The sequence below is a fragment of the Aspergillus bombycis genome, assembly GCF_001792695.1.
Source record: "Aspergillus bombycis strain NRRL26010 chromosome Unknown contig00006, whole genome shotgun sequence".
Taxonomy (NCBI): domain Eukaryota; kingdom Fungi; phylum Ascomycota; class Eurotiomycetes; order Eurotiales; family Aspergillaceae; genus Aspergillus; species Aspergillus bombycis.
In genome coordinates this window covers 213,865-229,057 of record NW_019170008.1, presented here as the reverse complement: position 1 = coordinate 229,057, position 15,193 = coordinate 213,865, and the positions used below count along the sequence as shown (strand labels likewise).

General features: G+C 48.2%; 7 protein-coding genes across 7 annotated transcripts; 5 read left to right on the top strand and 2 right to left on the bottom strand.

The window, feature by feature from the left end:
• Window positions 1-982: 982 nt before the first annotated feature.
• Window positions 983-2,108, top strand: ABOM_001515 (uncharacterized protein; the record flags this gene model as incomplete). The annotated part of the gene is made up of 3 exons (XM_022528645.1): window positions 983-1,347; window positions 1,403-1,709; window positions 1,764-2,108. The coding sequence occupies 3 exons, from the start codon at window positions 983-985 to the stop codon at window positions 2,106-2,108; spliced, it is 1,017 nt and encodes a 338-aa protein (XP_022393518.1).
• A 590-nt stretch (window positions 2,109-2,698) lies between these two features.
• ABOM_001514 (Zn(II)2Cys6 transcription factor) lies at window positions 2,699-5,232 on the top strand (the record flags this gene model as incomplete). Its single annotated transcript, XM_022528644.1, has 8 exons — window positions 2,699-2,751; window positions 2,813-2,935; window positions 2,989-3,245; window positions 3,296-3,837; window positions 3,895-4,168; window positions 4,224-4,399; window positions 4,459-4,639; window positions 4,709-5,232. The coding sequence occupies 8 exons, from the start codon at window positions 2,699-2,701 to the stop codon at window positions 5,230-5,232; spliced, it is 2,130 nt and encodes a 709-aa protein (XP_022393517.1).
• A 1,408-nt stretch (window positions 5,233-6,640) lies between these two features.
• On the bottom strand, window positions 6,641-7,442 carry ABOM_001513 (NuoB/complex I 20 kDa subunit family protein; the record flags this gene model as incomplete). The annotated part of the gene is made up of 3 exons (XM_022528643.1): window positions 6,641-7,091; window positions 7,151-7,346; window positions 7,418-7,442. 3 exons carry the CDS (start codon window positions 7,440-7,442, stop codon window positions 6,641-6,643), a joined length of 672 nt encoding a protein of 223 aa, XP_022393520.1.
• A 612-nt stretch (window positions 7,443-8,054) lies between these two features.
• ABOM_001512 (fungal specific transcription factor domain-containing protein) lies at window positions 8,055-10,077 on the top strand (the record flags this gene model as incomplete). The annotated part of the gene is made up of 6 exons (XM_022528642.1): window positions 8,055-8,120; window positions 8,174-8,228; window positions 8,286-8,405; window positions 8,474-9,374; window positions 9,426-9,709; window positions 9,770-10,077. The coding sequence occupies 6 exons, from the start codon at window positions 8,055-8,057 to the stop codon at window positions 10,075-10,077; spliced, it is 1,734 nt and encodes a 577-aa protein (XP_022393519.1).
• A 355-nt stretch (window positions 10,078-10,432) lies between these two features.
• On the top strand, window positions 10,433-11,257 carry ABOM_001511 (uncharacterized protein; the record flags this gene model as incomplete). Its single annotated transcript, XM_022528641.1, has 1 exon — window positions 10,433-11,257. The coding sequence occupies one exon, from the start codon at window positions 10,433-10,435 to the stop codon at window positions 11,255-11,257; it is 825 nt and encodes a 274-aa protein (XP_022393522.1).
• Window positions 11,258-12,001: 744 nt separating this feature from the next.
• ABOM_001510 (uncharacterized protein) lies at window positions 12,002-12,745 on the top strand (the record flags this gene model as incomplete). Its single annotated transcript, XM_022528640.1, has 1 exon — window positions 12,002-12,745. One exon carries the CDS (start codon window positions 12,002-12,004, stop codon window positions 12,743-12,745), a length of 744 nt encoding a protein of 247 aa, XP_022393521.1.
• A 395-nt stretch (window positions 12,746-13,140) lies between these two features.
• On the bottom strand, window positions 13,141-13,542 carry ABOM_001509 (thioredoxin family protein; the record flags this gene model as incomplete). Its single annotated transcript, XM_022528639.1, has 2 exons — window positions 13,141-13,462; window positions 13,520-13,542. The coding sequence occupies 2 exons, from the start codon at window positions 13,540-13,542 to the stop codon at window positions 13,141-13,143; spliced, it is 345 nt and encodes a 114-aa protein (XP_022393625.1).
• Window positions 13,543-15,193: the final 1,651 nt, after the last annotated feature.

Genomic DNA, 15,193 nt, shown 5'->3' with positions numbered 1-15,193 from the left:
AGTGGTACCGATAGCACCGCCGACTCCCATGATCTGAATTTGCCGGTTTTTGAGACGTCGTTGCAGTTGATCATTGCCAGTGACGACCTCTCTTGGCTTCTAGATATTGTGGGCGTCAAAGTCATTCATACCATGGCTGACATCCTCGATGTCATCACTCATGGGGGCTTCCTTTGTGCCCATGCTTATAGTAAAAGGGGATTGGAAGGAAGAAAGATACAGTTTGAAGAGGAAGAAGCGTATCACGACAGATTGTGGCATTTATAATGCTTGAAATCTCTATGGACATCCAGAGGACTACTGCCAGCTCCATAAACCCCGCATTGCTTTCTCCATGGCGGCCCCGGTACATTCTATCAAACTTTCAAGAACAATCCTCGGGCTTCGCTAGCCTGGTAAAAAGAATAGTTCGAAATCTCGCCGGCACAATGCTGATCTAGTTATGTACCCTCTCAAACTCATGTACTGATCACTTAGCACCGTGGCATCCGTAGCGTCAATATATATCACCTTATCTTCCTTTAATATCCTTGTCCGCAGGATCACGTGTAATCAATATGCAAGATAGGGATAACACATCTCAAATCCGCGTGTCCTGTCGCTATATTCGGACCTAATGGAGTCTAAACTAGTCCAAGGTTCCTAGAAATGATAGGCATCGCCAACCTCAGCCGAACACCCGAGGAATCCGAGATGGCACGCCAATCCGACCAAGCCGAGATATGGCCTTCATGGTTTAGGGCCATCAGATAGTGTTACCTTTCCCTAGGATATTACAAACGACGAATCGGGAGTATGATCCGAACTGGGTTGATAGTACCATGGTCACATGGATGTTCTCAGCATTGCATCTCCAACTGGTCGTCAAGCTCATATTGAGTTATATAAACGACCTCATTTCCACACCATCGTCCACAAGTTCCCCGCAAGCATACATCATCATCAATATCTTTAGAGCCAAGTAACTACTCGCACAAGAAACATGTCCACCACAACAGTTGCGCCCACGATCGCCCACACAGTGGTTGGCCCTGTGAGACTAACAGGAGCACGTCCAACCAACAAACTGCCACAGTTCCTCATCGATGAGGCACAAGTCGAGGAAAAGCAATCCTTCGACCCCGAACGGCACATGAACTACCAGCCTCCTTCAAAGATCTACACCATGAAGGAGATTGGCCTTGAAGGCCAAGGCATCTCCCCAAACGCAGTCACGGCGCCATTCCAGCTTTTCACGGAGGAAGCCATCCAGCAGATGAGAGCTGAGATATTCAGCAAGCCGGTATTGGACGAATGCCAATACACATCAGCCTTTGTGAAAAACACTATTCGGGGCATGGGACCAGCGTGAGTTGGACTAAATTTGGATAGAGTCCTGGTATCTACTGACTACTGATAACAGGCGCGCACCATTTATCTGTGATGCCTGGCGCTCTCCCGAAGTTCTTGCGAAGATCTCGGAGGTGGCTGGCATTGAGCTTATCCCTTCCATGAACTATGAGATTGCCGCTATCAACATTTCCGTGAATGATCAGACCACAACCGTCATGAAAGCAGAGGATGACGATTTGCCTGCCTTCGCATGGCACCGGGACAGTTACCCATTCGTCTGCGTTACGATGCTCTCTGATTGCACGGGCATGGTTGGAGGAGAGACTGCACTAAAGACGGCGAGTGGCGAAATTATGAAAGTTCGCGGGCCTGCAATGGTAAGCTGCCTAGATACTTCGAGAAAAAGGCTTCAGGTACTGACTACTGCATAGGGAACCGCTGTTGTCATGCAAGGTAGATATATTGAGCATCAAGCACTGAAGGCATTTGGAGGCCGTGAACGGATTAGCATGATTACCTCGTTCCGCGCGAAGTCTCCACATGTTCGAGACGAGACTGTCCTTACTGGAGTTCGGCCTATCAGTAACGTCTTAGAGCTTTACAGGGAGTGGTCTGAATACAGACTGAAGGTCCTCGAGGAGCGAATTCGGGCTACGTTGGAGAACGAACGGCAACAGCAACTAGGTCAGCGCCTGTTCAACGTTTCGGACATGAAGACCTTTTTGATCCAACAGAGGGAATTCTTGGACGCTACGATCGCGGAACTGATCGAGTAGGCTTCCACACATAGGATTATGCTAGTCGTTGTTTCTTGCTGGGATTTGTTTTTATATGGAGAGAAAATGTATCGTTGTTTCTAGCCTAGCACCGTCCGATTTATATATTAACAATGTAAACACAAAAATAGTAGTCTGTGTCCCAACCTCTGCGTAAAAATAGAAAATAAGTTCAATTAAACAGGCTTTCAGATTCCATCTTGATATCTAAGTTCCGTAGTACAACTACATAGCAACATGGTAAGAATAACGAAGCCGAGAAAGCCGAGAGATTTGCCGCGCCATCGGATGGGTCTCCCGAGGAGGTGCGGGAGACGAATCAGAAGGGAGCATAAACTACATAGTGGGAAATTGAAGCTTACCTTTCATGGTAAAACTATCCTGCAAGAGGCAGAAAACACGAGAACCAGGGAAATGCTGTCAATCGGAAGTTGGGATAGGGCTGTCTCTCCACATGGAACTGGCCTCATGATCCACTGGAGATAGGAAGTTATTTCCAAGTGCGGGGTACCTACACGGCATATATGAAAAGTCCTGATCCTCAGAATTACATTTTCCTATCCTCATCGCCTATCGCGGCTGTCGAAAAGATGGAAAACGGTTCCAGCTATGGGCCGCGGAAGACAAGACGAACGGCAAATGCGTAAGCATACCCCTGACAAGTTACGCAGTTTGGATTGCATGGAGACTTACCTGTTTCACAGATGCATTGCCTGCCGTCATAGTAAAATCAAATGTACCGGCGATGCGCCATGTGCCAATTGCCAGAGGCGCTCACTGAGGTGTGAGTTTGTGGAGGGAGTCAATCGGGTGGTGGTTTCTGAGAGGTCAGTCTCTCGTGAATCTCGGAGGAATTCGACTGATGACACGAATAGGATAGATATCTTCGACAGTTAGAGAAAGAGGTTGAGGAACATCGGCAACTTGCTGGAGTCAGAAGCCCTCCAGAATCGCCACTGGAGTCGCAGACCAGGTCGAAAGACACAAGCACAGTGGATTCCGCAGGGGTACTTTCTGATTCCACGGAGGAGCCGTTGCAACTACAAGGCTTCGGTTATGCGCAGAGTATCTGGACGAGTCCTTTTACCCTACCTTCAACGACCATCCGGAATAATCAGCAAAACAAACGCACTTGGAGTAAGCGCTCAAACTAGGTCTCTCCCATTCAAAGCTAACAACAGGAGTAGTTTGGCTAGCTCCATCTTCAATGTGGTCATTCACGACTCGTTTAACCATCATGATGACAGAGAAACTGCAGATCAGAAACACAAACAATCCCCCTACATCAGAAAAGGAGAGCTATCCAATTCGATGGGAGGCCTGTCCAGCCGACGAACCCCCCGACATCAGTGGCCTGCCATCCCTTGACCACGCGCTCTATCTTTCCGAGACAGTCAAATTCCACCTGGGGCATAGTTACCGCTTGTACAATGAAGATGAATTTATCCACAACGTGCGAGAATTCTACTATGGGGACTCTGCCAAAATGGCTACCGAGCATCGACTATGGTTTATACAGTTTCTGTTGGTGTTGGCATTTGGAACTGCCTTTCTCCACAGGTCAAAGAGGGCGAAGGAACCTCCCGGTTCGAAGTTTTTCACCCGTGCGATGTCCCTGATGCCGGACCACGCCCCTCTATGGAAAGGAAGCCTACTTGCCATTGAAGTCTTAGCCATGGCTGGACTGTATTTATACTCTATCGACCAAAGAGAGTCGGCACATATATACGTAAGCTCTACGCTTCGTCTAACGGAGTGCGTTCTTTCTCACGTTTGCTGTACATAGGTTCGCCAGGCGATACAAATCGCACAATTCGAAGGCCTACACACCCACCTGCCGGAGGAGCAACTCGGCGCCGACACCGTATCCCGATGTCGCGACCTGTGGTGGACCTTGTACATCCTGGACCGCCATTTTTCATACTCCGTGGGGCTGCCCATGATGACACAGGACAGCGATATCAGTACGCCAATCGATCCTCCGAGCACATGTTCTCATCGAGATATTGTCATGAGCCTGCAGGCCAAATTGTCACACTTACTTTCAAACATCCTTAACAGTAGGCTTCCCCTAACCTCCATATTCTATCTCTGTCTAACAATATCCGACCATAGCCGTGTACAAAACCGAGAAAACTCAAGTTGGATCATTCCTGGAGATGACCAGGTCCACATTACATACATTAGCGGGACACGCCCAAGAAGTGGAGAAAATCATCCACGTCCGGTTCTCGAATTCCGTCGATACAAGGCCCAAAGGGACGCGACACATCACATTGCTATACCACCAGGTATGACCAGAACAGAGGCAGAGTCCTATGATCTCGCCGTCTTAACTAACTTCACGTAGTGCGTTATCGTCGCCACCCGGCCACTCCTCCTGTCGGCCCTCATCGAACGATTAGAAAACCTCGATCACGAGAGAGAATACTGGCAATCTTTTCTGGCTCTCACAAAAACCCTGATATCCATCGGGATCAAGTCCGCGATCAAAATGCTGCAAATACTATCCAACGACGATAACCTTCTCGGTAAGTCGCCTAGATTCCTACATCTTTATACCCTCAGAGGAATCACACCCAACTAACCATCTGCCACAGAAATATTCCTCCCCTACGACCTCGAATTCACCTACGCGGCCGCCCTCCACCTCGCAATGGCAAACGCAGTCTTCCCACAAGCCCTAGACGGACAAGCCTATCTCGAAGAAGCGCACTGGATCCTGGACGAAATGATCTCCAACGGAAACAAAGTAGCCGAGGTACGGAAGGCAGAGCTCGTGCACCTCGAAATGCTTTTTGAGGAGCTTGCCACAAGAGTAAAGGCCCAGGGACTCCAGCCTCTGACGCTCGTGAGTCCGGCAGGTGCGGAGGCGGTGTCTCAAGCCCAGGGAGTGGAAGAGGATGGAGAGGGAGAGACGGTTACTGACATTGGGGTTTGGGATCTGCCCATCCCTGGTGACTCTCTTACTGCACACCCGGCTGATATGCAGATGTCGAGTGTGGAGTTGCTTAATAATATTGGCATTTCGTCGTCGGACTTTCTGTATATTGTGGATCAGATTGGGAATCCGGATGTTTCATATAGTATATTGGATCTTGGACGGGGTGCGGAAATGGAATGATTAATAGGAATTATGACACCCGACTATCGCTGACAATCCTAAGAGCTTGTCGGTTTGGTGTATGGGATACGCGTTTGGTTAATGGAGAGGGAGAGGATATAATGGCCTACATATAGACTAGACTACTAGAAATCACAAAGGCGTTCTGATCAGACTCAACGTTGCAAATTCCATAGGGCAATAAGTGTGAGAGAAGCCTTCCACACATCTGCTAAGGCCGAGCGGCCTTCGGCGCAACCAAATCGAAACGTTTGATGGAATGACAAAACCGCCCAAAGACCACTTGAACGAGGTCCAGATGTGAACGGAAGACATGGAGTAGATGGCTGCAACACCAGCTCATCTACCAAAAGAGGTGAGATAACCGGGAAGAGTAGCTCAAGCCTGATACATCATGTAGGCGCTCTGATCCTGGCCCTTACATCAACAACAAAATCTATATTTGCTGTAACAATACCAGGAACTGAAAGAGGGCCTCCCTCTCTACTCCTATCACTAATATCAATTTTCGTAACTAGCGGCATTCCAAACCTCAACCAAAGGATCAAAAATGGGTTCTGCCGCGCCGTTCAAATTGGACATTGGGTCGGAGTAATTATAAGTGGACCACCTGACACTAGTTATGTTCTCACTTCGAACGCTCCCATCCTCATCTCTGTGTCTGCTGGCTAACAAGGGGGAGACGATACCGGGGATCGTAGATGGTTTATAATATGCCAGGTAGGAGATATGTGAGCTCACAAGGACCCGAAGCCTCTTCCGACTTCCGGCCAATTTGCAGGCCTGGCGTATTGCCACTGGAGCATTGGTAGGGGTCACTGGGATGACTTTCAGGGCTGATCAAGGTTAGATATAAATGTTGATCTGACGGTGGCGGATAGTGTGCTACTCACATCCCACATGCCACCACCGACGTCGGTATTTCTTGGCTAAATAAGTACGTATCTCTTCCGCGGCAATGGCAATGATGATTGAGTCTCGCTTGGGGTCATATCTAATGGCATGTCGCATGTATTCGCATTCATGTTGCACTGCTGTCATTGTGTGTGTCGCATTGGCGGGTTTCGTGTTGGTTTTTGCTGCTTTCAGGGGCATGATATGCAGGTAGCATTTAATAAAGAAGCATAGGTGGAATGATAAATAACAGATCACGAATGAAGAGGGAAACAAGGATATTGAAACTGAAGATCAGAGGGCAAAGGGACAAGACTTTAGAATCTGGAAATAGGCCATCAAAAGACAAAAAGGAATATCAAGTGCTGATTACAGTCGACATCATGATAGCGTTCTATATATGGAGAATAGTCTCAAGCTCAACTAATAATTACCTAATTGAGGCGTACGCACATACAGCTAGACTCGGTCATTGGGGGGGCTGTTGCAGAGGACAACCTGAAAGCACACCATTCTACCGCCGATACCACATCCTGGTAACCTTAGTGTGCCTCATCTTCTTCTGTAACTGGAAAATACCATACAAAAATGCCTCCGGTGTTGGCGGACAGCCCGGAATATACACATCCACGGGAACAATCCGATCTACACCCCTAACAACACTATAACTGTAATGATAGTAGCCACCACCATTAGCGCAACTGCCCATACTGATCACCCATTTTGGGTCCGGCATCTGATCATAGCATTGTCTCAGCGCGGGACCCATCTTATTGGTGACCGTGCCAGCCACGACCATCACGTCGGATTGTCGCGGCGAGGCGCGGAAGATGATTCCCAGGCGATCTTGGTCGTAACGGGGCATCGAAACTTGCATCATCTCTACGGCACAGCAGGCGAGACCGAAACTTAGTGGCCATAGGGAGCTTTGGCGGGCCCAGTTTACGAGTTGGTCGATGGTTGTCCTATCCGGTTGTGTGTTAGGAGCTTCCTTGAGGTGATGGCTGTTGGTCGGCGATCTTACAGAACGTGTTCGGCTTTGTTGGAGTAGGCTTCTTTGGTCTTCATGATCGACTTTGATTTAGGGAAGGCTTTTGCAAGGGCCATATGCGCTTCGTTGACTTTCGGTCGGATTGAGGTGTTGTGTCGACGTTTGCAGAGGACTGTCGTGGTAACCGATGATGGGAGTGATGATGGCCTTTGCATGGTGCAGAAGACACCTTTTACATGTCAGTTTCTGTCGACGGTGATTGTAAGGAGAGCATGGATTGCATATCTGCATCGCACTTACTCCGTGTGAGCTTTAGAGTGTTCATGTTTGAGACCTTGGATATAGGGCTTTTCTCGCGATAATGGGTGGAAACTAAAAGGGATGAGCAGGCACAGTCCGGACTAAAAAGCCAGAAAGAATACCTAGAAACAAATTGGAAACAGACATAACGAAAGGGATATGGTTTCAAGGAGTATATTATTTTCTTGCCAAGTGGGTTTTCCCCTACTATGTGGGATTTTCCCGACTAACTATTGCCACGGCGGAAACTGGGTATTGCATGACCCATACTGCACACTGTGTGGATTCCATGGCCCCTGAACCATGCCTGAGAAGTCGATCTGCATTATAAAATAAGTCCTACAAACATATAGATCATAAGCGAAGAGGTAGTATGGTCGCAACCCTTACCCTATACGGTCAATGGGTCTCGGGACTGTGATGACAAAGCGCACATCTCTGTTGCCCGATAATTTTATATGGCATCCTTTACCTGCGAGACAATATCATATTCAAATGGAACAATTTGAGGGCGAACTCTAGACATCACGAATGGAAGACAGTGCATAAAGGGGTATCCAAGAGAACAAGACAGCACGAACATTGACGTAAGTAGCCAATCGCGAAACCCGAATGATGCCGGTTTCCGGCCAGCGTTATGAATGCGGCATTTGCCACCAGGTATATTCGACAAGCAGTCACCTGCGACGGCACCAAGCAAAGCGTAAGTCTCGATTACGAGCATATGGCTCAATGTGTATCTAACGAGGTTTCTAGATGTATCGAGAGAGCATTTCGTTTGCCAGTTCTGCGAACAAATCTTTGTGCGACGGTACGTGTGCCTATATTGTAATACCTTACAGCAACGGCCTGACGATAGCATCCACAGGGACGTTCTTCGTCGTCACTATCTATCCTGCAAGCAGAGGGGCAGCAGGGCAACTCCAGCTGAAGGGAAGCGCGGCAGGAAGCGGAAAGCTTGCGATGGTTGTGTCGAGAGCCGTACCCAGTGCGATGGAGAGCTTCCATGTGAGACATGCCTTCATAGGGGATTGAACTGCTCACTTAGCCACCTAGGAGAGCATGACCGGAAACCTAGGGGCAGACAAGATGGACAGAAAAGAACAGAGGACGCGAGCATCAATAAAATCCCAGTTGAGTTCCTACTCAATTATACCGATCCAGCAAGCAAGACACTGTATGACGTTCAACGGATGCTCGCCGGGTGCGATAAAAGCCTAGGGGAGTACACGTTCTCTGGGGAATGCCAAATGCCCAATTTTGATGGTTCAACCGAGCAATGGATGGGGCTATTTCAACTCTTTGTTAACACATCCGTATTTGACAAGTCCGACCAAGATCAGTACCTTATGTATGGGCTAGCTGACACCAAAGAGCTGAGCAACACGGTCTCGAGAATTATAGGGCTGCTGAAGCACAGCCATGAATCACAGTTCAACAACGGAGGGCAGGTTGTTATGGAAGAAGCTGGGCGCTTCTTCTCACCAAGCAATGTCACTTTGTTTGTCAATGCCTTCTTTGAACACTCTTACAAAAGCACACGTTTCATTCATAAGGCATCGTTCAACGTTCATACTATCTCATCCCAGCTGCTATTGGCTATTGTTCTGATGGGTGCGACATGTATATCACCGCAGGATGCAACTACCGCAGCGGTTTACTCCAATGTAGCTGAGCATCTCATTTTCGATGGACATGGATTCGGACGGGTGTTGAATACAGACAACCCGTCCCTAACGGAGCTGGATATGGAAATCCTCCAGGCAGCAATGCTGATACTTGTCATCCAAGGGTGGAAAGATGATATAACTATTAAAAGGCGGATTCGAACTCAGCGGTTTCCGGCTCTGGTTTGCGCTGCACGGGCACTAAGACTGACACAAGTTACCAATGACGCTATCACCAACACAGAGTCTCCTGAATGGGACAAGTATTTTCAAAAAGAGAGTCTTGTGAGGTTAGTCCAACAGAATACGCAGGGCAAGATCTAGAACTAATTGCTTCGCAGGGCCATGGCGTGGCTATACCTTATGGATTCACATTTGGTAGTCTACTATCGGAACCCGCCTCAGTTCAAAATTGCTGAAGCTTGCTTTGGCTTGCCACAAGATGAGGAACTTTACGACTCAATGGAACCATCTGCATGGATAAATGCGTCGCGAAACACGACCAATCACGGGCTGACCCTGACCTTGAATTCCGTTATCCAGCGCCTGATGAACACAGACGGGCGATTTGAGGAATTGCTCCCCAAGCCGTGCACGTTATTTGGTCTGTTTTTAGTTGTCGGGAGTACGTTGCTTCATTGTAATCTTGCCCGTTATGCGTGTCACTGACTCTTCATTGCCATAGGTCTGCATTGTGTACTGTTCGACTTGCAGGCATTGGGCACCTGTGTCGATCTATCTGGACCCCTTGCCTGCGCTGATGTCGCCTTGGATCGATGGAAGCAAATGTGGGACCTAGCATATATAACACTCAAGCATGGTGATATCAGGCAGTCAGGGTTTATGGTGCATGCCCTGGAGCTCTGGTGGCTTGCAAAGAAACTTATTCAGAAGCCAACGGGGATATGTCCAGAAAGTGGGTTCGCAGCGGACTTCATGAGCACGTTCCACGAGATGATCAAGGAATTAAAGGGCTTTCACCCGATACAATGAGGAACTTCATGGCAGTCATTGGTTCCTGTTTACCATGAATAAGGTCTTTGCTTCCCTTTGACGACAACGATAACGGACAAGTAGTCGAGCACCAGGAGAACAAAGAGGATGGCATATCCCTTGATGGGTGATGCTGACTTTCGAACGTTCTTCAGTACAATAGCTACCTTAAATACATCCAAACCCTGGGCGCTGTGTGCATGGCCCTCATGCAAACAAGCATCTATCTTACAAACAACCTTGAACTATCCATACCTATCAACGTTCATCCCGTCCAAAAGGGAACATCTCATCTCAAGCTGGGCTCTCCGTGCCCTCTTTTATCAAATAATCCAAACGGCAACGATCACCCACGATGTCTTGGTATCAGAACGGAGTCGAAGACACAACTGATTCTTCAGTAACCACCGAATTTCGGAGCGAGAATGACAGTCATCAAGTCGCCCTAACGACATACAAAGTACGCGATCTCGCTTCATGTCTCGACTGCATGACTCGTGCGCAACTCATGGAGGTTCTCCAAACCGCAGGAGACAATTACATTGAAGTGCACAAGCTAGTGGAGGCGAAGGTAGCTGAAAGGATGGATGACAAGGCTCGAATGTACCGCTGCGAAATGAGCGATGTGATTTGCTTCAGGGGCTGTCTCGAAGCTGCCAGAACAGCAATGGCTGAGGCAGAGAGTCGCGTTCAACTATTGCGGACATGGAACAGCTTGCCAGACAGTGGCAACGATGACTTCACGAACATGGTTCAACTCATCGCTGATCACTGTGGGGCGTTCGCGCACCCCAGAACCCGGGCTAACGGGCTTACAGTCCTCTGTGAGCTGTGCTACGTTCTGATGGATGTGGCTAGGGATGACTTCTATGAACAAGATCGGAGTAAGTACGGCTGGGATGTGAGTATCGAAAACGCGATGTTAGAGGTGGTCACCGCGATGACACCCGCTGAGAAACAGGCTGTTGTCGACGATGTTGACTTGTGGTCTGCTTTGCTTTATGTATATGAGGAATCCGATGACCGGCTGTTCTGTGCGTTTAAAGATGTGATAGACGAGTTCCCTAAAGTGGCTAGTGATGCTGAAGACGGGGGGGAAAACGATGAATTACGGTCTTTGTTTGAAGAGTCTGATCATGGTACAGGGCAGAACGAGGTGGACTTGTCGGAGGCTGAATGAATATATGTTAATTTTTGGGGGGTCATTAATTTCCGACGGCCAGAAAAGCAAGTAGTTGATAGACTTCCTTGTCCCTTCAGGCCTATGCCCTATACCCTTTGTGACCCATACTAGCTTTGCAGCTGCAGGGAAGGTTTATTGCCACCAGTATCGTGCTTTATCTGTGATGTGATGGTTCCTGAGAGTCCAGAATTGGGAGAATATTGGTCAATCAATTGTCGGGATATATATTTAAGAGTCCAAAACGCACAGCCGTACGACTGCCAGTATTCAAAGTTTGTCATCTGACAAACTTAAACGAGCACTTTATCACCAGGTAGCCCACAATCCAGGTCTCCAGGACACCCAGACAAATGGAATTGTGGATCAAGATATCCAAACCACGGAGACGACGATCACGAACCATGAAGCTGATGACCACCGCCGGAAAGGCGCGCCCCACAGCAGCTCGCCTTGACTGGACATCAACCAAGCAGAAAATGCAACCCTATTCAACCTTTGTATGCGGTCCTGAATACAGTAGACTAATACTGCATGCACAATTAAACAGTAATACCCAGATAGTAGGACACAGAAGTACCAGCTGCAGGCAATGCAGGCAAAATGACCGCCAGAAGCGCCAGGTGGATCACAACAGCGCGATTACTTAAGCGCGGCGCCGCACAGCAAGAAATCGGGACATACAGCCGACATCACTCCAGCCGCGAACATCTCTACCGAAATCCGACCCTTCATTCCCCAACCATGCCTACAGAACCAGTAAAGCCGCTACAGCCCGACAATGGTGAGGCGCCGGCGCCACGCCCCGACTCCCAAATCGACCAAGCCATCGCCGTCAAATACTGGAGCGACAAACCCGCAACAGTGAACGGCATGCTTGGCGGCTACGCCCAGGTCTCGCGGACCGATCTGCGCGGATCCAGGAACTTTCTCGCAAAGGCTCGTCGATTAGTGCCGGTGTGTCCGGCGACGGGGAAGCTCAAGCGCGGTGTGGACTGCGGGGCTGGGATCGGACGCGTGATTAATGATTTTCTGGGCCAGGAGTGCGAAGTCGTTGATGCGGTTGAGCCGGTGGAGAAGTTTTCCCGGGTTCTGAGTGAGCGGCGGCTGACGAGGAATTGTGCGCTTGGTGAGGTGCTTACTATGGGTATTGAAGATTGGGTCCCTGGGGCCAAGGTGTATGATCTTATCTGGGCGCAGTGGAGTGTTCCTTACCTGACGGATGCGCAATTGGTTGAGTATTTGGTACGGTGTCGCGGTGCGCTTACAGATGTCGGGATTATGATTATCAAAGAAAATATCTCTGAGGAGCCGGAGGGGGATATCTATGACGAATCAGAGAGCAGTGTGACAAGGACAGATGCGAAATTACGAAAATTATTCAAGGAAGCTGGAATGCATCTGATCTTGTCAGAGGTGCAATCCGGGTTTCCTCGACAATTGAGGCTTTTACCAGTTACATCTTATGCGCTACGACCAAGGAGCTAGGTACACCGGGTGATGGACCCTGGCGGTTTGAAGTTCAATTGTCCATATTTTCGTGACTGGTGCCAGTATTGTGTGTAATCGTCATAGTAGAAATTTTAATTGGCTTGTTCCGAATTGGCCATACGTTTATAATGCCAGTCATCGATATCGACGACAAAAGTAAAAAAGAACAACGTCTGCTTATATGCACGCAAAGAAACCAAACGCCAACCCAAGTAGACATGTAAAGCTATGCAAAGCAAGCAGAGATCGAGAAATATGCCAGCATGTTCTCATCCAACCAAAGAAGGAACGACAATTCTCAGTCAGTCTCGCTGTATAATATACCCAATTTGAACAACAGCCTCAACCTTGGTGCGCATCAATACGACCCACCGTTCGTCACCTTCTCATTCTCAGAAACGCCCCCCAATCTCAGTCAGCCCACATAAAGCCCTAGACACTAGGTACTCCAGCTGCCTAGGCAGAGGCTTTGAGTACCGCTCGACTTCTTTCCCATCCTTATATAGGATTAGAGTAGGGCGCTCCACTTTTGCATAATCGGAAATATGCTGGTCATCGCCCACATCGACTTCATAGAATGCCACTGTGTCACTATATGCATAGGAGGCAAAGTCATCATAGGCGACATCGGTGTCAGACAGACGACGCCGATAGTCACGGAAGTTGAAGACCGCGTAGTTAGCTCCGCTGACTACGTTGTGATATGTGTTCAAGCTAGTGACCAGTCAGTCACAGGGTATGCCCTAGTGTCCACCACCAATCATTGCTTACTCAGTAATCTTGATCGATCCCATCGTGCCTGCAATTATAGTGAGCGTGAGTTCGAATTCAAAAGTCGGGTTGATGTGTTTGGGGTAGATGGGCCAGCCGTGGAGTGCGATAGAGTCATAACCGGGGCTTGGACGCTCTTAAATAGTTTATTTTATCTCGGAGCAAAAGCGCCACGTCGATATAGACGCAATTATTATGGGATGATCGTAGAGTGTGGGTATAATAAGCTTAATTTCTCCTACTAGCGTGAAAACAGCGCCTGGGTAGGTTGCGAATATTGGTTCTGGACTTGACGTGAGTTGATGATTCATGGTAACCAGGCTAGCGGCCTGACTTGAAGAATAGAAGATACTATGCCATTATCCAATCCGACACAAGAACCCGAGCAAGTACTTGTCCCTCCCCGATCCCACGTTAACTATCAACGGATGAAGTGAACCCTTTGGCCTGTCCAGAGCGTGAAGCATTCACACTTACTCCCCGTGTTCATACGACGTACCCGCTTTTCCCCGTATATGACTGGATAAGGACATCTGGAAATAGACTCCACCCAAGTCTGGAACACATCCCTACCAAGCGGTGTTATCTCATACTGACGAAAAACCTTGACCAGCGGTTGATGTCTCGTTACATTCGATGACGAAGACACTTGCTGACCTTGTTAAGTAACAACGCTTTATTTGACCATTTCGAAGAAAGATTACAGCACGTTCGGCTGTCCATACCGAAACGCTTCCTTGGGCATTCTTGGCTGAAGCATTAATTGGCGGGTTTAGAGCCGCCCGTATTTGGGTTCCCTCCGCGGCCTCATCCAGACCTATTAAAAGCATGCAGTGGACGTCGGGTGCTTTTCCCTGAGTCGGGAAGGACGGTATTGGAAATTTGCCTCTAGGTCGAGGCATGTTGAAGGGATATGTTGGGGCCTACACAGCAATGGCGTGGTTGGGCTGGACTCTTTTATCACTTGCATTTAATGGTTGACGTAAAGACGAGCCAAACTCTGTGGTGTATTACGTCAGATATTGATTATAGCCTTTTCTATTACAATAGAACCATTTTTTCCTCAATTCGGCTTTTGGAGAAAAATTAGTCTAGAACTCTGCCAAGACGTGTAAACCACATTCTTGACTAAGTAATGGAAGGCAGATTTTGACGTGTCGGAGTCGCCGATTTTACTGCTCCAGAACAGTTTACCCTACAATGTGCCACAAGGCGAATAGACCCAGCTCAACGAGGTGCGTTTAAATGTATCAAGCAATTTAGATTAGACCAGTCCAAACAACTTAGTACTTTGTGTAACTAGTTCAAGTGCTGTAAAATATTACAAAGCCGTAATCCCTCGGTCGCTGGAGAAGATCCAAACTACGCATATTATAGTCCTCGGTAATATTTTGGGCTCAATCCTTCAATACAAAGCTTTGCATTGATAATGCACTGCAAAAGCCTTAAACCTTCACAATACATTTCATGGATCCAAATTACCTGGATTGATTGACGTCAGGGATCGAGTAGAGGTGTTTAAGCGCAGAAGCTGTACGGCAAACTCTACCCCCGATACAGGAAAAACTTCATTATATTTAGATCTAGCCTAGATTCCTATGAAAAACAAATAAAGCTGGAATAACGAACCGCCTAATCCAATAGCGCTATCGTCGATAATAACCCTGTATCAGA